Source organism: Peromyscus californicus, unplaced genomic scaffold (genome assembly GCF_007827085.1).
Source record: "Peromyscus californicus insignis strain IS unplaced genomic scaffold, ASM782708v3 Scaffold_3__1_contigs__length_106647218, whole genome shotgun sequence".
Classification (NCBI taxonomy): Eukaryota; Metazoa; Chordata; class Mammalia; order Rodentia; family Cricetidae; genus Peromyscus; species Peromyscus californicus.
This window is the reverse complement of record NW_026294551.1, coordinates 42,061,075-42,083,636: the sequence shown is the minus strand read 5'-3', so window position 1 is coordinate 42,083,636 and position 22,562 is coordinate 42,061,075. Positions and strand designations below refer to the sequence as shown.

Genomic DNA, 22,562 nt, shown 5'->3' with positions numbered 1-22,562 from the left:
AACCCAAGTGTTCAAATACTTGAATCTATGGGGGGTAGTTCTCTTTCAAACAACCACGTGCTTTACCCTAAGCAGGCTGAAATTCCACTTGCCACATAAGCAAAAAAGATAAACTATTTCTAAAACAACAATAACAACAACAACCCATCAACTGTGTGAATTCCTGAGTATGTATGTATAAACAAACAAACAAATAAATAAATAGCTTTTGACATCGGAACCAGGGTCCCCTCCAAATACCTGATATCATAATACAGGTGTCTTTTGATCGCCTCTTCATAGCCTTGTAAGCAGCGTCAGCAATAGCAAAAAGATGAGGAGGTCTCTCATACAGCTCACGACCTTTATACTGCTCAACTGTGTCCCTTCCATAGATGTTCAGCACCTTGTAGGGGTTCACAGAAACGACTACTTCTCCAATGAATGTGTAGATGCGTCCTTTCTCAAATCTGCACAGAAGCAAGAACAAAAGGTAGGTGGGGTGGGTTCTTTCCTCTTATTACCAAACAGGCTTAAATGTTCCAGAAACTGTTTCTGATCTGATAATTCATCAGTTCTCAGTTTACTTTTAAAGACCACATTACAGCTGGGTATAGTGGCTAGTGTCTGTAGTCCCATTTCCTAAGAGGCTGAGGCAGGAGGATTGCTGTGATTTTAAAGCCAGTGAGTTCCAGGACAGGTTAGGCTACAGAGGGAGACTCTGTCTTAAAAATAAATACACAAACAAAAACCCAAAGACTATGTTTGAGTCAGGCATGGTAGCTTACACTTAGCTCTCTTAAGCCTGAGGCAGGAGGATTGCTGTGAGTTGGAGGCCAGCCTGAGCTATGTAGTGAAGCTCAAAACAAAACAAACAAAAAACAAAACCCAAAACAAGAATGAAAACAAACCAACTAATAGTAGAGACCATAGCTGATGTGGTACCCTTTGGATGTCACTAGTGAAAAAGACCAAGGGTTTAAAATTCAGGCAAGAAGAACTTAACACTTAGAAGGCTGTGGATTTCCTGTTTCCATACAGAAGGTCAAGCAAGAAGAGGAAAAAAGTTGGAGAAACCCTCACAGCTCTAGCAGGATAAGAAATAGAAGCTAAATCAGGTCTTCGGTTTTACTTCACTGGATTTTCAATTACAAAGAGGCCTGTTCACATTTATTTCATCTCCCTCTAGAAGTCTCACTAAATTGTCAGTAAAGAAATAAACACAGTAAAATCCACAACAGAGAACGGTAGAGGAGACACTTTTGGTCTAAATCAAATTGGTTTTTGGAGTGACTGCCTAGAATCCTGTGGTGTAGATACAGCACAATTTATTCAGTGACCTTCCTTCCCTCCTGCTACTATGAGAAACACTGCAGAAAACATCCTGGACACACAGCATACAAATCAGTGAGAAGGACTCTCAGGGAAGTGTCTGTATTTTTAAGGTCTATGTAATATGATCCAATTTTTGTATGGGATCATATTTAAGTATGTTTGTCTATCTATACATACATCTGACAAATAAGTATATGCATGCATGGCAAGATATTATACAGCACATGGCATGTTTATCCTTATATACAGACAGTGGGGTGATAGGTATGGGTGAATGAAGAGGCAGGTCAGAAGAAGCCATGAGAACAAAGTAAAATTTGCAAAAGCTCCATGACTAAAATTGTAAATAGGGATGATAAACCTGCACAAAAATTTAATATAAAAACATAGGAACCCCACGCATACTATTTACACAGTAACCCATACCTCTAAGTGTGTACAAACCAGATCTTAACGGTTTCTGCACAAGTGATTGTTATCAATACACTCTATCTGCTGAAAGGCACAGGCAAATACAGTCATCTTTCAGCATCCTTTGGAGATTGGGTCTAGGAGCCCTCACAAATAACAAAATCTGTGGATGCTTAAGTACCTTGTGTAAAATGTCCTAGATCTGTGTAAAGCCTAGGTATATCATTCTCCATAATCTGTAGGCTATAATAATTCTTCATACAAGTTATATGCTATCTAAATAGCCCTTACATTTTTAATCTGCAGTTGGCTGGTTGTAAGGATACTACATCTATGAATATGGAGGGAAGATTGTGTCTCACTTTCAAGAGTTGAATGAAGAAGGCTCACACAGGCAAAATGCTGGCCCATGGGTAGTGTGTCTCTAAGTACCCCGCTGTTTATAGCCAATGGACAAGGAGAAAAAAGCATTAGGGCCTGAATGGCAAGTTTTTAAAACTTCCTTCCTTTAAGATGGAAGTTGTCAGCTATAATTAACAGTGGAAACAAATAAGTACCAAGATTTTTATCAAGTAGTTGGCATGTATTTAAATAAGAGTTATCAACCAGTGAGGTTTCCTGTGCATTTTTCTATTGTGGTTTTTCCACTGACAGCAAAAGCACTGACTTTTGGGTCCTTCACATCTAGGCCTGAGTGTTCACATTACTAACTTAACAGCGGGGAGACCTTGTGAAAACTATACCCTCCCTGTGCTCCGGCCCTCTCCAGCTGTTCAGTGGTAATAATTATACCCCTCTAGCACCCCTGAATAAGTGCTTTCCCCCTTTTTTTTCCAAAAAACAGCAATTAATTTTATACTTCTATTATGCTATGCCTGAAAGTGATATTTGTATATTTTAAGACAGGTTCTCTGGCAGCCCAGGCTGGCCTTGAAATATGTAGCCAAGGTTGGCCTTTCATTCCTGATACTCCTGCCTCTGAGCAGTTCTGGGGTTGCAGGTGAGCATAGATTCTTTACCAAGTGTTTTTATTTTTATTAATACTTCCCCTACTCAATAGCCTCCATAGATGAGGAATAGACTAAATGATCAAAATGTCATTCCTTGTCAATTGACTGCAAGTCACCAACAAGCTATCTATCTATATAACTTACATTTAAAGACCCACGAACGTGAAGCTGGGGAGATGGGCTCAGGGGTTAAGATTGTGTACGGTTCTCGCAAAGGACCAGAGTTCAGTTTCCAGCACTCATGACAAGTGGCTCACAAGTGACTGTAACTCTCAATCCAAGGACTTCAATATCCTCCCCTTTGGTCTCCAGGAGCAAGTACATAAACCCTCCCCACAAGAATATATATTTAAAAAACCCACAAAGAAATAAAAAGTAGGATTCAGCACTCAGGTCTCTCTGGTTGGATCTGTAAATATGTAAGACATGCTCAGAAGGCATGACCAAGGAACTGAGAAAGATGGGGTTGTTTAGTTTTCAAAACTGCCCAAATAGAAAAAAAAATGAAAAGGAGCAACAGGCTGTTAAGGAAAAAGTTACCTCATGAACTTGATACTGCCTCTGATTCAGAGGCATAAGCAATAATGTATGTGACAGGGTGTTATCTCATCCTCACTGTATTTAATAATGCACTTTCTCACTGAATAGTTCTTACGGCCACAAATGGAATAGTCTCTAAAATTCTGTATTAGTTCAAATTAAATATTTTGTTTAATTAAATCGCTAAGCATCATATCTTCAAGATATAATTAAAATAAGTGCACAGTAGCAGATGTGGGGGCTTATACCAACAACTCCAGCACTTGGGAGGCAGATGCAGGAGATCAAGAGATCAAGGGCAGCTTGGGCTACCTTGTTTCAAAAAGGTATAAAATGTAGAAATCATTTCTTTATAAACCATGCTATTTATAATCATAATATTTATGCTATCTGTTGACTTGAAGACTGTTTCAGAGGCTCAAAAATATGATATTAAATAAATGCTTCAGCAATTTGCAAAAATGATAGAAAGTTGCTTTTGAAATTGTAAGCTGGTTATCAAATGACTTTAAACTTGGTTAGATTTCAAAATAACCACTAGATGGTGCCATTACACACGCTAACATCAACTTGCCATTTCAGATGCCTGAAATGGTGCCTGAGGGTGGAAAAAACAGAAAAGTAATGTAGTTAGGCCCTTTCAGGACTTCCCTGGGGAGGATCTGCAGTAATTACACTAGAAGACACCCTGCTCCAAAAGAATAATGAAAGCATTCCTATGATCTTTGTAAACCTGTTATGTAAACCTGTTATGACAAAGTGTCTACTTCATAGACTACAAGGAAGGGGTCGAACCCTGGAAATTAAAAGAGGAAAAATTAAAACAAGAAAGTACTGTACATCATAACAACAGAGTATAACAGCAAAGAGAATAAAACCATGTGCTATAGTAGCAAAGATTATCACACACACACACACACACACACACACACACACACACACACACACAAAACCAAAAAAAAAACAAAAACAAAAACAAAAACAAATAAACTTTCCAATGAGGAATCCTAAAGGCACAGACAAACTCTATTCCCAGGCACACAAGGTCTGGTCCTCTTTACTTGACTCCTAACACCAATACCACTTCTGTTCATGAGCGCTTCTCCCATCATCTATCTAGGTCTTTGCCTTTATGTTTTTTTCCTGAGTTTCACTACCTGGAATCTCTTCATCCTGGTCCCCTTCCTGACCCACACTCAGCATACTCCCCTCTCATTCTTCAAAAGTCTGAGAACCAGTTTCTCTGTGGAGTCCTACTTGATACTCAATCTCCAACACCAGTATTATGATTTTCACTCACATTTTCCCCCTCAGAACTCTCCCAATCATTAAAATAGCTTAATAAGACAGGGCATGGTGGCACATACCTTTAATCCCAGCTGAGGCTGAGACAGGAAGACTGTTGGAGTCTGAGGTCATCCTGGATTATATATCATTATTATATATTATATATATATATACACACACACATATATATGTATACACACATACTTGTCTTAAATTAAATTAAAATTAGCTGGACAAGGCACACCCCTGTAATCTCAGGTCTTGGAAAGTGAAGGCAGGATGACCAGGAGTTTCTGGTCATAGTGAGCTTGAGGACAGCCTGGGTTACATGAAATTGTATCTCAAAAGTTAAAAAAACAAAACCAACCAATCAAAAATAGCTTAAATATTTCTTTAAAATGTAAATAAAAAAATTATTGAAATGACTAGATATTTTCATTCGTTTCTAAATGAAACAAAAGCTCTAAAACATTTTTAACTAATGTGTGGCAACAGGAAGACACATGTACAATATCCACGAGCTCTGAAATATTTTGTTGTTGTTAAAAGTATTCTAGCCCATTCACTCACATCACTTGCATATAGGGCCATCTGCAGCAGTCAGTCAAGATGCAGCAGCCCCTTCAGACCAGTCACAGCAGAGCATGTCTACAGCCTACACACAAGGTGTGCACAGGTGTGCGTGTGCAGGCAGGGGGAAGGTGGCAAGAATGCCACGTTACTATATTCACAGAGCAGATGATGTGACATGATAGTCTCTGGAAACCTGGGGGAATAAGTTTAAATTTGATGTGTCTGGACACCAAGAATGAGCAACAAGTTTTATAGTCAAAGAGAACAAGAAGATGCTTAATGAAGGGTGTGAAAATAGAAATTATAGATAGAGAAATTTTCAATTATTTTAAGGGGAAACTGAACTGAATATGAAAATTTACCAAATAAAAGGGATAAAATTTTTTTTTTCTTTTTTTTTTTTTGGTTTTTTCGAGACAGGGTTTCTCTGTGTAGCTTTGCGCCTTTCCTGGAACTCGCTTTGGAGACCAGGCTGGCCTCGAACTCACAGAGATCCGCCTGGCTCTGCCTCCCGAGTGCTGGGATTAAAGGCGTGCGCCACCACCGTTATTTACACTGAGTATAAGACAAAAAAAGAGTAACTGCAGACACTGCTCTCTAATGTACTTCAAAGCACATGAACTATGAACTCTAGCAACAAGGGAGCTTTCCAGTGATCACATCTCCTACCAAGATCTCCTGCCCCTGACTGGCTTTGACTTAGGTGACTGCTGAGTGTTCAGTATCCTGATTGACTTGACTAAGCACAACCGAGGCATGGCCAGTTAGCTTCTGTCCATCTCCAGGAGAATCTGCTGCAGAGCTGGCATCTACTTGCTGTTCTTTTCCCAGCAGGGGATCTACCCACTGTAAGTGAACTCTGCCTCTGGACACTGGTGGCGTTATTTAGAGCTGGATTGTTCAGTTGTTAGATTTCATTTTCTATGAGCTGTTTCCCCACTTTTTATGTGTAAACAATAAACCGTTCATTTGAAAATGAAAAAAAATCAATAACTGTTAGAAAAATAGATAGCAGCTTTGGAAAACAAACAAATGAAAAAAATTACAAGGCATTAATGCGGGGAATTGAACTGTGTTCTCCAAACAATATATTAGGAAGTCCTAACTGTCCTGTAATAAGATCATATTTGGAAACAGGGCTTCTGCAGATGTAATCAAGATGAGCTCATTAGGGTGGACTTTAAAGAAGGGGAAATGTCACTCACATGTGGACACAGATAGAGCCATGTGAGGTAGCACAGGTCAAGGAAACAAATACCATCAAGCTCTACCATCTATCTACCTGCACCGAAGCTAGACGAGCCTAGAAAGGGTTGTCAGAGAGAGCTTGGTTCTGCTCAGACCTTGATTATGGGCTTTTTGTCTTAGGACTATGGACAATAAATTCCATAGAAACCCTAGAGACAGAGTTTTATCATAATAAATTCCATGAAAATTTATTTCCTTACAAAAAGAAATTCAAATCAAATCAGTAGGATTCACCTTCTCTCCTACGATCAAGTGACTTGGCAGTGAATGGTGTTAAGAACTTGAAGTCCTGGGCATTGCTTATCTCTATCACAGGTACTGTCATGATATGACTACTGTCACTCCTTCTGATCTACTTTCCACATATCACCAAATGTGTCCTGAAAACACACAGCTACTAGAAATGCCTGGTCTTCAAACATTTCAGCAGGAAGCCACAGTCTTGCCAATGTGACATCCAGACAGCGGTCCATGTCACACCAGTACCCCATCACTGTATGGTCTGGCCTCGAACACACAATTCTTTCTCCATCTCAAAGCTCACACCTGTTTGTTTCCCTCATGGTGGTTGTGACAAATAGTTTTTAGGGGAACAGAGGCTATAACTGCCCTGTTTACTGTTTTACCTTTGGCATGTAATATAGTCTGTATTACCAAGGAAAGGTTAGATATTTAGTGAATAAAACCAATAATGAATGGGTGAATCTCTAGCACATCTCTTTCTTTCAGGAATTGTTTTGTACCCTGCTTATAGACAAAATTCAGGTTATCAGGTATGATATGAACAGCCTTAAATCATCTAACATCATTTTCCCCTATTTATATGGTTAATTCTAGCTTTTGCTGTCTGTTAGCTTCTAAGTGTCAAAAGTGAAGGGGAGGTGTAATGATAAAGTGGCAGAAAAGGCCAAAGTGAGTTGCTAAGAGATCATGCCATGCAACAGATCTAATGTAGGATGTTTACTGGGAGAGGGAGGAGAGAGCAAAAGGATGCCTTGGAGTGGGAACATGAGAGAGAGCTAGACAGACAGAGAGACTGGGAAACAGAGAGAATGAACAAGACAGAGAGAAGAAATAAGACAGAAAGAATCTGGGGTGGCTGGGGCCTTTAAGGGTGGCCCCGTCCATACACAAGTCTACACAACTCGTAGCAGTGGGTGATGACAAAAGCTGTGGCCACATCTGCCTCTGCAGGTTGGTGGGCCTGCCAAATTTATAACAGGAGGGATAAAATACAACAAAATGTCATCTAATACCTAAAAGATGGGCCATATATTCATGTCCCCACAGAAAATAATTGGTTCCTCTCTTTATGTGAGGAACTTCAAAGCCAGGAAAAATAAAAAAGGTACCTACTCCAACTCAAATCTGAGACACTATTTTCACTGCTGGAGAACATGGCTGCAAAATACGTGGGGCTGAGTAAGCACTTAGGGGCTTGTCCCTGAATGAGACTAATTTTCTCTCTTTCTCGGCAGTCATTAGTTGCCTGTAGTTCTTTGTCTAGTGGTGGAACTCTGTGAAATCTCCCTCCACCCTTTCTCCATTAGCATGTCTACTGATATTGGCATTGTTTAGGTCTTGTTCAGGCAGCCATTTCTAGTCTCACAGCAGACTTTCTGGTCTTCTGGCTCTTATAATCTTCCAGGATGGTCCCTGATCCTTAGGTACAGGAGTTGCCCTGAAGTGGTATACACACAAACAACAAAAATAGACTCAGCAGATTGTATTTATATATTTGTGCATCCATCCCCCCCCTCAATAATAAAGAAAAGGAGGCTATTAATTTGAGATGGAGATGGGGGCAGGGGAGGGATTGGAGAGAGACACATGGGAGGGGTTGAAGGGAGGAAAGGGGGAAAATGTTATAATTGTATTTTAATTAAAATATATTAAATAAGAAAGAAAAGTAAAAAATAAAGATACAGTTAGAATGCCAGTTGGGTGGCAATAGCCTATAGGGCTGGGGTAGGATTCTCCAGAAGGCTGTATACTTCTTAAATCAGAGCCCATTATAAGGTACTCTTCCTCTTATAACCAGGATTCACAGATCCAGGAATTGAGGAATGAAAATAAAAATGGTTCCACTCACTGTCACCCCTAGTGGCTCACTAGGAACACTTTTGCTTCCTGTTTCTACAAGCTTGTGTTCGGCAGGCCTAGAAGTTTTGGTTCCAGAGTGAAGAATGCTTCTGTCAGGAGGCACAACAAACACCCCATTGAATTGGAAGTCAAGACTTCTCCTGATTCTGGGCTCCTGATGGCTTTGAGTCAACTGGCTAAGAAAGGAGTAACAGCAAGAGGTGGAGGTGTTGACTGATCCAGACTAACAAAGGGAAACTGGACTGTCAGAAATGCAGAAGATCTTTTAGCACACCTTGTTACCAAGTCCTGTGACTAAAGTCAATAAGAAACTACAACAACCCAATCCAGGCAGGTGATAAATAGCCCAGACCCTTCAGGAATGAAAGTAAAGGTCACTCCTCCAGATAACGAACCAAGACTCACTGAAATGCTTGATGAGAGCAGAGGAAATACAGAATGGGAAGAAGAACGTAGTTATAAATACCAGCTTAAGATCATGTTATTGGCAACAGAAATAAGGGTTATAATGGACATGACTTTTTCTGTCCTTTCTGTTAAGAATATTCTTGTTCACATATTAAATAGAAATTTGTGGCCTTCTTTTTTCTATTTATCATTGTAAATAGAATGTTTTATTATGTAACATCGATTGAGATCATATTAGAAGTTAAGTGTTGGTAAACCTACATCATGATATTAAACTAAGGGACATTACAAGATTAAACATTCCTAAAAGGACTTTGCTACCAAAGTTCTTAGGAGCCCAGAAGAATGCAGTTCAAGTCTTAGACACCAGCCACTGCTGGAACTGCAAGTTTGAATTTTGTCCTTGCTGGGTGTGATTTTGCTTGGTATGACTGTTCATTGCTATGGCCTTGTCTTTTCCCTTTTGGAATAAGAATCTCTACTTGGTACCATAATATGTTGAACGGATCTAACTTAGTTTTGCTATTTATGTGTGCTTACAGCTAAGAGACTTGCAACTTTTAAAGCATGGGATTTTTAAAGGTTTGGGGGGGATTTTAAAAGTGGATTATATTTGATATTATGAAATAAACATGAGACATAGGAGAAAAACAAGTAGGTTTGAACTGGAATTGGAGGAATCATGGACTATGGAGTAGAGAGAGGAGAGAGGAAGTAACAGTATGCATGTGCATTTCCTAACTGTACACTCAAGATGCCAAGAAGGAATAACACCCGGGTGTAGGTGTGCAAATACCATTCTTACCTGAGAGGATCCAAGACTCCATGGAAATGAACTGAAGTCTTCAGAGACTAAAAGAACCACAAGATGAATCTAGAGTATCTTGTAGAACCAGAAAGTAGAGAAGTGCTCAAAGAATGACAGATTGAATGGGCCCCCTGGAACCACCTAAGAAACTGGCATGAAAAGAAGTGATGCCAGTGACAGATTTTAATTCATGGGACACAGTAAACACCCAGCATGATGCAACTAAAGACATGCACGAGAAGGAGCTTCTCCTGCAGGACAGTGTCAAGGCATACAAGTAGAAGGGGTGACGTTAGAACATTATCAGTAGATGCTGAAACCAGCAGTTACAATCTAAGGGACAGGATATTTACATAGCCTCAGAGTACTTCCCCACAAACCAACTCTTAATTTCAAAGGGAAAAATGATAACTTTACAGCACAGGGAGTTCATGAACAGTAAAGCCAAGTTATTAAAATTAGAACCACCAATTCTAGAGCAAACTCATACATGCTTGTGACGGTTAACTTCACTATCGACTTGTGACTGGGCCACAAGGGGCCCACAGGCTTAACTAAAAGGGTATTTTGGAGAGGTCTACATGGGCATTTCTAGGTGAAATTAACCTTCTAATTAGTGGATTGCTTAAAGTATTTTCCTTCCCCAGCCTATTAAAGATCTGAAGAGAATAAAACACGATTCAAAACAACAAAACCACAGTTTATTCTCTTGTCTGTATCCGAGCTGGGGCACCAAATTTTCTGCCTTTGGGTTTAGACTGGACTTGATACCATCAGTTCTCTTGGTCCTCGGGCCTTCAGACTCAAGCTGAAAACTGTGCCACTGTCTTTCCTAGGTTTCCTGTCTGTCAGCTGCAGACAGCAGACTTCCCAGCCTCTATAAATGTATAAGTGAACAGATACCTAACAGTAAATCTCTCTCTCAATCTCAATTTCTATCATATTTATCTTTCATATCTGATTAGATCTCTTTTACCAGAGAACCTAAGTTAATACAGATTTGGGAAACAAGAGCAATTCTGGAGGAAATTTAAAATGTGAGAGTTTTCTGAACTGCTGTGAAGTTTCTAGAATAGGTCCTTTAATCTGATTGAGGGCTCTGCTTCATATGGTAAAGACGGAGTTCATAGTCTATTGGGAAGATGAGATATGCAAAACAAAACCATTGCATACTCTTTGTCAGCCATTTATAAGAAGAAGGCAACTGGGAGTCTCTGTGTATAACACCCCTGAACATTTTTAGAAATCCACAAAATGTGACATTCGTGGGTGGATCTTAATGTTGCTGGACAAGGTACTGAGAGAAAAGGGCAAGCTTAGGGATCCCAGTTGGACTAAAGGGCAGCACACATGGCTTGAAGGAGACACAGAGCAGCCCCAAGACTGAGAATCCAGAGGCCAGCAGGGCCTCCTGCTAGGACACAGGGAGGAAGGCACAGCAGCACGTACGGCAGCCCCAGCCCAGAACCTGAACCTCAGCCAGAGCAGTGAAGGCTGGAACTAGAAGACAGTCTACAAACAACTGCACAGGGCCTGCTCGAGAAAACAAAGCACAGCTGAGTAGCATATTCCAGATTGTAGGGTGTTAAGGAGATGTGACAAGTAAATGCGCGGCACACTCCTAGTTTGAATCAAGAGTAAGGGGAAAATTGCTTTGGATATTACTGGAACAACTGATAAAATATGAACATCAACTAAGAGTTAGACACTGAATTGTGACAAAATTACACTTCCTGATTTTGATCACTGCACTGTGGTGAAAAGAACATTCTTGTTTTTAGGAAACATGCCTTGAATTATTCAGTGGATCATGATGTCTCCAATAGACTCTCCAAAAGTAAAAATAATTATATGCATACATAAAAATATAAAAAGAGAAGCTCAGAAACAGAGAAAAATACAAAAACTGGTGAAGGATAAAAGGTATTTTTTATACTATGTTTTCCATAAATCTGAAATTAAAGGATGAAATTAAAAGTCTAAATCCCAAGGCTCTTTACACAGTAAGTTTAAGTATCAGTTAGTGTATTAGCTGTGACAAGGTGATATAAACTAGTAAAAGACTCAAATGATATAAAAGATAGACAGTGAAAGTATTTCTCTTTCCCTCTTGGAGGTAATCACTGCTGCAGCTTTCCTGTGAAATCTTCAGGAATAGTTTATGTATACACAAATGTGCATATGTAGGTCTTAATTTATTATTAGTGTGTGTATAGATGTATGATTATGTGTGGGTGCATGTATGCCACAGCACACATGCCATCAGTTCTCTCCTGATACCTTTGCATAGATTCTGGAAATTGAACTCAGGGGTCAGGCTCAGCAGCAGGCTGCAAGTGCTTTTATCTGTTGAGCTAACTCACCACCTGGTAATACTTTTTGCTGTTTTTTTTTTTTAAATTAACATAAACACATTTTTTTCCTAACTAAAATATTTATCTTGGCAAAAGTCTCATATAAGAATAGAGATAAATAAAAGATAAATAAAAGATAGATAAAAGTTTCATGTTTAAAGGACTGCACAGTATTGAGTTCATACCACTGACATTCACATTGTTAACCAATACTTGTTACTGTGGACAAAGCAAGTGTAAACATATGGTATTTATTTTTCTTTGGGCATATATGCTTGTGTACCTGTATAACACACTTCTGTGGTGAAAAGTGCTGGTTTAGAGACCACTTGCAGGAGCTGGAAAGATGGCTTGCTGTTCTTACAAGGGATCTGGGGTCAGTTCCCAGCACCCACATGTTGGCTCACAATTGTTTTAACTCCAGTTCCAGGGATTCCTATGCCTTCATTTGACCTCCATGGGCACTAGACATGCACATAGTACATATATATACATGTAGGCAAAATGTTCATACAATATAAAACAAAATAAATATATCTAAATTTTTTTTAAAGGCTACATGCAATTTATAATTTTGATTTATTGCCAAATTCTTCTCCAACGAGATACTATAGTTTATAATTGTATTTCCAATGTGTGACAGTTTCTGGCTCTGGGTGTGGACTTATTAACTACTGATCCTGGACTGTGTTGAAAGGAGAGCCTATACTGCAAAGTCCACAAGACTTTGACCCCCTGGATTGCCTGCTCACGCACTGCTCACTGGGGCGCCAGCCAACTCAGTGAGGGTCAGTCCACCTTCCCAGTGTTTGGAGGAGCACTTCTCCCAAAGGCAAAAGCATCTTTTTCTGCTTCCTCTGTCAAAGTCATGGTTTCTATGCAATTGAATCACTTAGTTTATCCACTTTGGAGGACTATGGGCAAGGACTATGTGTTGGAAAGAGAAGGGATTTTCAAGTCACACAGTCCTGGGGCCTCAGGCTTGAATCCAAATTACTGACTGTATGTATTTATATACATATTTGAGTAGTCAGTAAGTGCCCAGGAGCCTGGCACTCAAGCCAGAGCTCAAGTTGAGAGGAAACTGAGAACTATGTTATACTGTTCCATGCTTTATATAAATTGACAGTGCCACATAGTAAGCACAATAATTGAGTTTAAAAATTAACTATTTTTAAAACTATTCTTTTGTTCTTACTTTCCTCTCCACAATCCTTAATCATGAGGTTTCAGAATTATTTGAGGCAATGATAGAGATAGAAAGAATTCCACAGTTTAGAGGAGGAGACCTAGCCCAGCTTTAAAAGTCAGAGTTCAAAGACATTCCCAATGATCATGCTGCCTGACATTTGAGTTATTTGTAATACAGTTGCTATACAGGCAGTTCCAGGCACTTCTTGATTTCAGTTGTCTTAAAACCACTTTGAATGTTTATTTTTATCTTCTATTGACACAGAAGCCTGCAATTCACAACATGTATGAGAACTCTGGCTAAGCATAGTGCACTTGTGTAGCAAACGGATGCTCCTGGGCCATCGATAGCACTGGAAAGTGGCACTGACACAAATGCCCTCTGTTTGTGGCCGCTGGTTAGCACTAACTAGATCAGTGATTGTGTTACCACATCTCTGTGCCTCGTATTTTTCATCTGAAAATTAGGGCAGTAATGGTACTGTTAGTCAGGTCTCTATTGCTGTAACAAATGTAGTGATGGTTTATAAATATAGATAAAGGGTTATTTTGGCTTTGGACTTTGGAGCTTTCAGACTGGGTAGCCCTTACTGCTTCAAGCCCTTGGTAAGTAGTACACAATGGTGGGAATGTGTGGCAGAGCAAAACCTCTCATCTCAAGGACCAGAAAGCAAAAAATGGTAAGGATAGAGTTGAGAGTTCCATAATCTCAAAGGCATAATAACCTAATTTATGCTTCAATAATCTAAAGATCACCCAACAGCTCTTAAAGCTTCTACCACCTTCCAATAAGGGAAGGACCCTAGTTTTACTACAAGGGTCTTTGGGGGACATTTTACAACCAAACTAGCTGGGCATGGTAGTTAGTGCATTACCTGTAATCCCAGCACACAGGAGGCTGAAGCAGAAGGATCAAAAGTTTGAGATCAGCATGGGCTACACATAGCAAGTACAAGGCTAGTCCTGCTGGCTATAGGAGACCCATTCCTAAAAAGCAATACGCCATCCAAACTACAGCATATAACCACCTCACAAGATTGTTACAATAAGTGAGATGCTCCACACGAAGTCCTCAACACACTATTGGTGCAAACTAAGAGCGTAATTACACTAAGCACGATTTTTATCAGCAGCATTCCTCTAAGTCTTTTAAATATTCTTATTGCTGTCTTTGCATTCATTTGTATTCATGTGTTTGTTCATCCAATTACTATTGGTCAGCACTCATATTTCAAGGTTTCTGAGCCATAAGTAATAAACAGCTGACCATTTTTGCCTTGCTGCAAGTAAGAAAGAGAAGAGGCAACCAAATGTGTACTGCACTGGTGGAGGAAGGGACCAAGTTCCTGAAGAATCCAGAGCAGAACAGGTGATGACCATATCCTGGAAGAGAGAACAGGGGAGGACTCTGGGAAAGGAGAGACTGACATATATGAGGCCTTGAAACCATCTGAGGGGTCTGGAGCAGAAGTCTGTGGTGGATCATATCTGCTTTGGTACAAGAGACTGAGTACCTGCTGACTGACCATTAGGGGGCTACTGTAATAATCTCAGGAACGGATGGAGCTTCAGAAAGATGGAGAGATGAACGGGATCTCAGACAGAAGAACTGCTCAAACAGGTTAACTTACTGATTACAGGAGAAAAGGAGGTAGAGGGGTTAGGACTACTCACATGAGCAACTGAGCAGACCACAGTGCTGTTTATTTATGGACAGACAGAAGAAGAAAAAACAAATTTTAAGAGGTGGCTATGAGGCTGGGGCGGTGACTTAGTAGCAAAGTGTTTTTTGGAAAAGCATGAAGACCTGAGTTAGGATCCCATCCACATAAAAGCAGAATGTGGTGGTAGCTGCATGTAATCCCAGAACATGGGCAGAGGTTTCACTGGCCAGCTGGCCGGCCAGCCAGCCTGGCCAATTAGTGAAAACTGTCTTAAAAACAAGGTAGACCTGGCTAAAAGTTCAGAGAATAAGCAAGTGTGGAATGCTCCACCTTAAGCCAGACGTCCATATTCCCATCACCTAGGACTCAGAGAACACTGAGAAGAGAGGAAGGAAGACGCGCAGAGGCTGGGGAGGAGAGACATGCAGCAGTGTCTTCTGGACATGACACAAGAACTCACTGCAGCTGCAGTCACCCACACAAGACCTATACAAAACCAGGCTTTTCAACACCTTTTCATGGAACAGGGAACAGCCCGTGAGGCTCTACCCCTAACTGACTAGTGACAGTTAATGGTGGCTGGAGAACGGGTGTCACTTTCTTTAGTGGTGTAGTCACTGAAAAGTTGCCCACACTCCAGTGAACAACCTCTCACTCATGCTCATGCAACCCTAATTTAACTCTGTGGGTCACATGCACACAAAAGACATGAAGGTGTGTATGTGTGTGTGGTACTTGATGGGAAGAAAGGTTTCATCGGGGGAGAATGAGACGAGGTAACATGTTGAAAGAAACTGAAATTCATTACATGCATGTATGAAACTGTCAATGAATAAAAAAACTAACAACAAGAAGGCCATCCTCAGTGCTGGCTGGCTGTCATTTACATTGAGACTTCTGCTTTGGGGCTGTGGAGGTAAGCCTCAGGTGAAGGAGGGAGGTTAGGCTGAAGCACACACACTGCTCCCGTGCTGGGAGTGTCCATGGGATACACGGACGTCACAGTGCTTACTGAATGCCAACGCAACTTCTTTGATGCCAGCCGCCCCTGGGAAATCAGAATGTCAGGTAATACCCCCAGGTGAATATTAATAGCTGCTCCTTGGGGGCCTCTGCATAATGGCTGGGCATTTGGGAACAAAGTTTTGTGAGTTAGGAGAAGGGAGCTGAATTTATAGAAGACTAAAGAATATATAAAAGATAAAAGACACCACCATTACCACTCTGCAAAGAGTTTTCATCTTTAAATGGTATTTGAGATAGATTATACAGCTTTGCTCGTATGTCAGAACCTCTCCTTAGTGCCAGGGAGGGCTAGATAGGTTGTTCTGACTTCCTGGTGCACTGCACTGGGGCCAAGGCAGTTTTCACAGAGGCCGAGACCTGGAGCCACCAAGAGATTTATTATTACATTCTCTACATTTAAATGGGCAGCCTGTACTCAGACTACCAAAGTCAACACAAAGACAAATACGATTTGGACCTTTAGTACTCTGCTTTACCAGCTGGTCCATCTCCACTTGTGAAAATAACCAAGAGTTATCTATACTCAGGAACAGCAGCCATCAGGAAGCAAACTAAGAGAGTAAGAATGTGGTGGCAAAGAAAAGAGTCAAACTAGAAACAGATCAAATACACCAGGAAATGGAAAAGAACAAATAAATTTTCCTACTTTCCCCCTTAGCTCTTCTAGCAGATATCAATTTTATTTTATTTTTTTATTGTTAGATAAAATTGAGAAAGGAATTTATGTAGGTGGATCGGCTGCCAACTGAAGACAAACACTATGTAACATTTGTTTTTTGTCCAAGTGGCACTGCACAGGAGCTTCCTGGGCTGGAGGCAAGCTCAACCTTACTCATCTAGGCCATGACCAGTTTCTTTAAATGCCTGGTAACATGCTATTACACAAAGGAACAGTTAAGACTACTTATAAATAGCATTAGTTTCAAATCTTTACTTAAACAAGTCCCACCAGCCTCTGTGAATAATAATTGAAACTAGATGATGACTGAATAACTAAAAGTTTTAGCATCCTTACTTTTAAATTTCAGAAAATAGTCTGTCTTAAGTTTTTGCTTATATAATTCCTCTAAGTTTAAAAACAAGGGTTTGGCCAGTGTATCTGGCACAGCCAGGCTGAGAATTCAGTTGGCTCACTGCGTGTGTGGTGGGGTCACAGTAAGGATTCTATCAGTGCACTGAGGTGTCCAGCAGGGCCAGGGTCTATGTTGTGGTCTGTTTGTATACATGGTGGGGAAATTAGTTACATATAGGAGGATTGAGTAAAGAATATGTTGAGGATAATGGAAGCTAGGTTTGTCTATACTGCAGAAGGAAGTTATAGATATGGAAGAGGAAAGGATTCATATGAGACGAATAAAATGTGGGATACTAATATGAACTCATGTTTACTGTAGACAAAGAAACATCTCATGATATTCAGAGGACCTCCAAAGACACTGTGGATGTCCAAATTCAAAGATGCTCATTTCCCTTATATAAAACTGTGTATGTATATATAACCAATGTATATCTTTCCATATACCTTAGATCATCTCTATATTACTTATAAAACCTAATATAGTGCCTACATACCACTTCATTACATAGACTCAGTATGATACACTGTAAATTCAAGTTTTGCTTTTTGGAGCTTTCTGAACCATCTTATTTTTCAAATATTTCCCATCTGCAGTTGGTCAAATCTGTGTATGTCAAACCCACAGACACAGGAGCTGACCTTGCATGAATGCACCCTGCCCATTCTTCAGCTCTGTTTGCTAAGGAGCCTAAGGGTAGTGATATGCAAGGAACAATCACACCTGCCACCCAGATCCTCATTCCCACTGAGCTACACCCATGCACAGCCCTATCAATTTTTCTTCTCACTCTTGGCAGTATGGTCTATATGTTTTATCCTGACTAGCCTTCAAGGATACACAGAACCATTGGTTACAAGGGACATAAATGGGAGTGAACTTGCGACACTGATCACCACACATGAACAACCGGATTATGTCCTGTGGACAGTGTGGTCACTTGTTAAGATATCTAACATGTCGGTGCCTTTGCATCAGCTCATATGGATTCTGCTAATAAGGTCCTTCTTTGTGTACTTCCAGTGCCTTATTAGAACAGCATACTAATAAATGAAGGCAGATACAAATGGTTTCAGTTGTTAATTCATACAAACATATTTCTCAAAAAGTGTTTTTGCTGAGCAATGCAAATTTATCCTTTCAGTACTGGGGGTCAAAATTCCAAAACCAAAGGTGCTAGCAGTGCCTGCATTCCATAGTGGGGCTTCAGAAGAAAATCCATTCCTGCCTTTCCTAACTCCTAAAGGCTGCCTGCATTCCTAGGGTTGTGGTCCCTTCCTCCATCCTCTGCTATGTCCTCTGCTTTTCCTGACTGTCCCTAAATTTTATTCTTAGTATAAGCTATAGGAAAATATTTTTTTTCCTGAGGAAGAACATGATAATCAAGTAGTTTGGCATTAAGTTTTTCCTATCCTCAAATTCTGTTTAAAATATAAAAAGATCACTTCAAGAAGAAAAAATTTTCTCATTGTTGGAAATCTGTGTTGGGAGTTAGCTCTGGGTTTTAAAAACAACTTTCACATTTACGAAATCTCAAACTTAAAACTTGTTAAGTAAAACATTAGAACTAAACTCCCAAGTATTTTTCACTCAGATGATCCCATCCATTGTGTTTTTATAAACATTATTTTCATATATTTATGTACACATCCATCCAAGTACATATAAGTACACATAAAATTATAACATTATCAAAATCTATTGCTAAGATCAAGCAATTGATTTCAACCATAAAATTTATATATCATTATATTCTTCAAATGATACATAGTTCAAGTAATAAAAGATAAAAGATATTGCAAAACCCAAATGTTTTGTTTTGTCTTGCTTTTCAATTGTTGAGTATATCACATGATTACATGCCAATCTAATAATCAAGCAGAAGCACCAAGAAGAGTTAGAGATCTAAAGAAGAAACCAGGGAGCCAGATAGGTAAGTGACAGACAGGAAGTATGCCAGGTGGGGAACGGTAGAGAGCTGGACCAGTGTGTTCCCTGTAGAAAGGAAGCAGCGGGTTTACTGGCAGATGGCTCCCATTCTAAAAATGTAGATGAGGTGTGGCAGAACTTCTGATTTTTCAAGAGAAGCTGCAAACAGCTTTTTGGATTTTTTTTTAAAGGGTATTATTCTGTCTGAAATTGAAACTAAAGTTTAAAGAATATAAAACTGGCTTGAGGGAAAAAAAAAAGAAAAAGAAACAACAGCTTGCATAAAACTCATCACATCAGCAGCTAACAGGTGTAATAACAGTCCCCATTTAATTTGTGGCTGTGACTCATCAGAGTTCTAACGTAAATAGGTGATACACAGTGTGCAAAACAATGAGAAAATGACCCTGCCCCAAGGATCCTGGAGTCAATTCTCTTGCAAGGGAAGTGATGCAACTCCAACTACACTCTGCTGGCAGGGATTGAGTCCACATTACAAAACAACATCTGCAAAACAGAGCTCTTAAAGGAACCTTCCAGAGTATTCCCACTTAGAAAGAATCTGCTTCAAAGTAATTACTAAGAAGCTAGTGATGATTCAAAAGAACAAAGACTTTGGTTCTGACTTTTTTAAAGATAAGAACACAAATAAGGAGCTGGAGAGCTGTCTCTGCAGTTAAGAGCACTTTGTGCTTTTGCAGAGGACCTGAGTTCAGTTCTCAGTACCCACAACCTTCTACGAATCCAGTTTCAGGGGATCTGATATCCTCTTCTGGACTCTGAAGGTTCCTGCACTCTCATGTGCACATACTCACCCCAACCCAACCCAGAGACACATAATAAAGATTAAAATAAATCTTAAAAAAAGACGAAGAAATTCCCTTTGCATTCAAAGGCTGACTGTAAGATTTATGTAGAAATACCAGCATTTATACATTGCATACTAACTACTATGACTGTTGTTTAGTTTATAAAAAAAATACAACTGATTCAATGTCTATTTTTATTTTTATTTTATTTATTTATTTATTTTTTTTGGTTTTTTTTTTCGAGACAGGGTTTCTCTGTGTAGCTTTGCGCCTTTCCTGGAACTCGCTTTGGAGACCAGGCTGGCCTCGAACTCACAGAGATCCGCCTGGCTCTGCCTCCCGAGTGCTGGGATTAAAGGCATGCGCCACCACCGCCCGGCTCAATGTCTATTTTTAAACATTTTATACTGTAGCACTTTAAAGTCTTTTCCACAAGGCTTTTCTAGGTTCTGCTAGTCTTAAGTCACTTCCCTCCTCCCACTGGGCTTTCAGGACAATTACTGCCTCTAACTTCTCTGCCAATTTATTTCTGTTGTCTCAGGGAACTCTTCCATTGCTCTTTTAAGCTAGTAAGTATTTCTACATGTTTATAGTATGTTCTACATTCATTCTTAAAATAAATATTAATTAAAATGATGTTGTTTGGTCTGTGTTATAGAAAGACAACGTTTATAGAATTTTAGGCAATTTGACATTATGATGATAGTCAAAAGTGAGATTTAGTGGTCTTACATTGTTCAACAAGGTACAGATCAGTGTGGATTCTCTCAAACACATGCTGAGGTTGCATGAGGAAGTAGTGTGGACCCAGCAGTTAGTTATGGACAGTAGCACCAGGTTAGAAAGAATAATATTTAAGAACATTGTAATAACTCTGGCTCAAAAACATACATAGATCAGACAAAACATAAGCATTCTATTCACAATTTGTTGCTTGTTATGTTTATAGTCACTTCGTTAATCAGGCATTTCTGCAATTTAGTATAGTATTTTTAGCTAAATTAGATACCCTGCACTGAATGTATACCCTTAAATTCAAATATCAAAATACAATGTGCAGTGCAAAGACATTACACCTTGGGAGGTCAGTAGGTTATGAGTATTCCATGGGGAATGGGAACAGAGCCCTGAGGAAGTGAGGCCCATGTGAGGGGACAGGCCTTTGTGGGATACAGAGCCTGAGGGAGTCTTGATCCTTACTACCCCCAGAATCCTGCAGGGTAAATTTTAATTGTTTATAAAATATCCAGTTTAGTTGGGTGGTGGTAGCACACACCTTTAATCCCAGCACTTGGGAGACAGAGCCAGGTAGATCTCTGTGAGTTCGAGGCCAGCCTGGTCTACATAGCGGGGTCCAGGACAGGCACCAAAACGACACAGAGAAACCCTGTCTCAAAACAAATAAACAAACAAAAATAAACAAAGCAACAACAACAACAAAACTCAACCAATTTAGGGTATTATGTTATAGTATCCAAAAAAAAATAAAGATATTAAGGAAGTACAATGTATTATTTATTTTTAATCCCAATATCATCTTAACCATTTGCAAAACAGGCTTTCTAGACTCTTCTGTCCAAGGAAAACAGACCTGTTTTGAATGTGTGGTCACAATGAAGTAAATTATCATGATGGAAGCAGGTCTAAAGAAATGATGACCAAGTATAAGTTATAATTTCCTCATATGTTGGGTCTGTTTTTAGAACCAAAACTGACAACAAAGATGGTCAACTGAGGAAGCAATTAAAAAAATCAAAATCAGACAGTACTGCCATAGAAAACAAAGATTCCCCAAACAAAGATAGTTCTTAATGACTAACTTTAAAAAAGCTGACATGCATAAGGCAGCTTAACAACCACGGCCATAGCTTGCAAGGACACTAGGCTTGGAATGGGGCTGGTAGCACTAGCCAAGGACACGTTTCTAGGAGTTGCGACAAGGGTCTGTGTTCTTTGCAGGCATCTCAAAAATTGGCTCTTATGGACACAGGAACTCAAACCACATTCTGAGGACTTCATGTTCATTACAAAGCTATACAAAATGCCAGGAAAAAAACTATAGGGCATTTCTTTAGTATGTGTGAGAGCCTAGGTTCAAATACCTAGCTTCCTCTCAACCCCAATGGTACCTTCTGGAGTTTAATGAGAGGTACAAATTCATGATTAATAGGTTTTCCATACCCCAATAATAGGTTTCTCTGACGACGCAGTAAGCCAGATCAAGCCAGATTAAAAAAGGGAAAGACCAGGTTTATTTTGGGCAAAGCAACTCCCAGGTGAGTCCTTCAGCCCCCAGAGATTGAGGTGGAAGAAGGGGCAGGACAAAAATCACATGGCTGAACTAAAGCAGGGCGCTTATGTACCCTGTAGTCTATGGGTGATGACGTGACTGCCACAAGCTGGGTTTGTGCCCAAGTATAGTATGCTTTAGGGGAGGAGCTACCATAGCCACCAAGAATGCAGGACTGGCCTTTTTGGAGCCTTCTCTTCGTTGGAGATTCTCTGAGAGGGTGGGTTTGGAGAGGCAGGAGTAGGGTTTTCGAATGGGTGAGCTTGAAGTTCCAGTGAACCATGATTATAAATTAATTTTATTCCACCATACCTACAGTGCCATGCTATTTTCTATAATTTAAGTTCAAATGTATTCTTTTATACATTTAGGGCATTTACCATTTTATACATTTAGGGCATTTATCTGTGGAAAGTGAATCTTCGTATTTTGAATGTCTAAAGAGATTAATATAGGCGTGTGCCTGTGTGTGTTGTGGCTGTGCTTGCCTCTGCACACATGTGTGGGAGCTCCAGGCAAAC

The 22,562-nt window shown here is 39.8% G+C and overlaps 1 protein-coding gene across 2 annotated transcripts in view; it reads right to left on the bottom strand.

The window, feature by feature from the left end:
- The window catches only part of Myo1d (myosin ID), a 313,484-nt gene that overhangs the window by 223,958 nt on the left and 66,964 nt on the right, over positions 1 to 22,562 (bottom strand). For both annotated transcript variants that reach the window (XM_052759912.1, XM_052759911.1), the window contains exon 2: positions 241 to 449. In XM_052759912.1, coding sequence (XP_052615872.1) covers positions 241 to 449 — 209 coding nt within the window. The remainder of the gene's footprint in view (positions 1 to 240; positions 450 to 22,562) is intronic.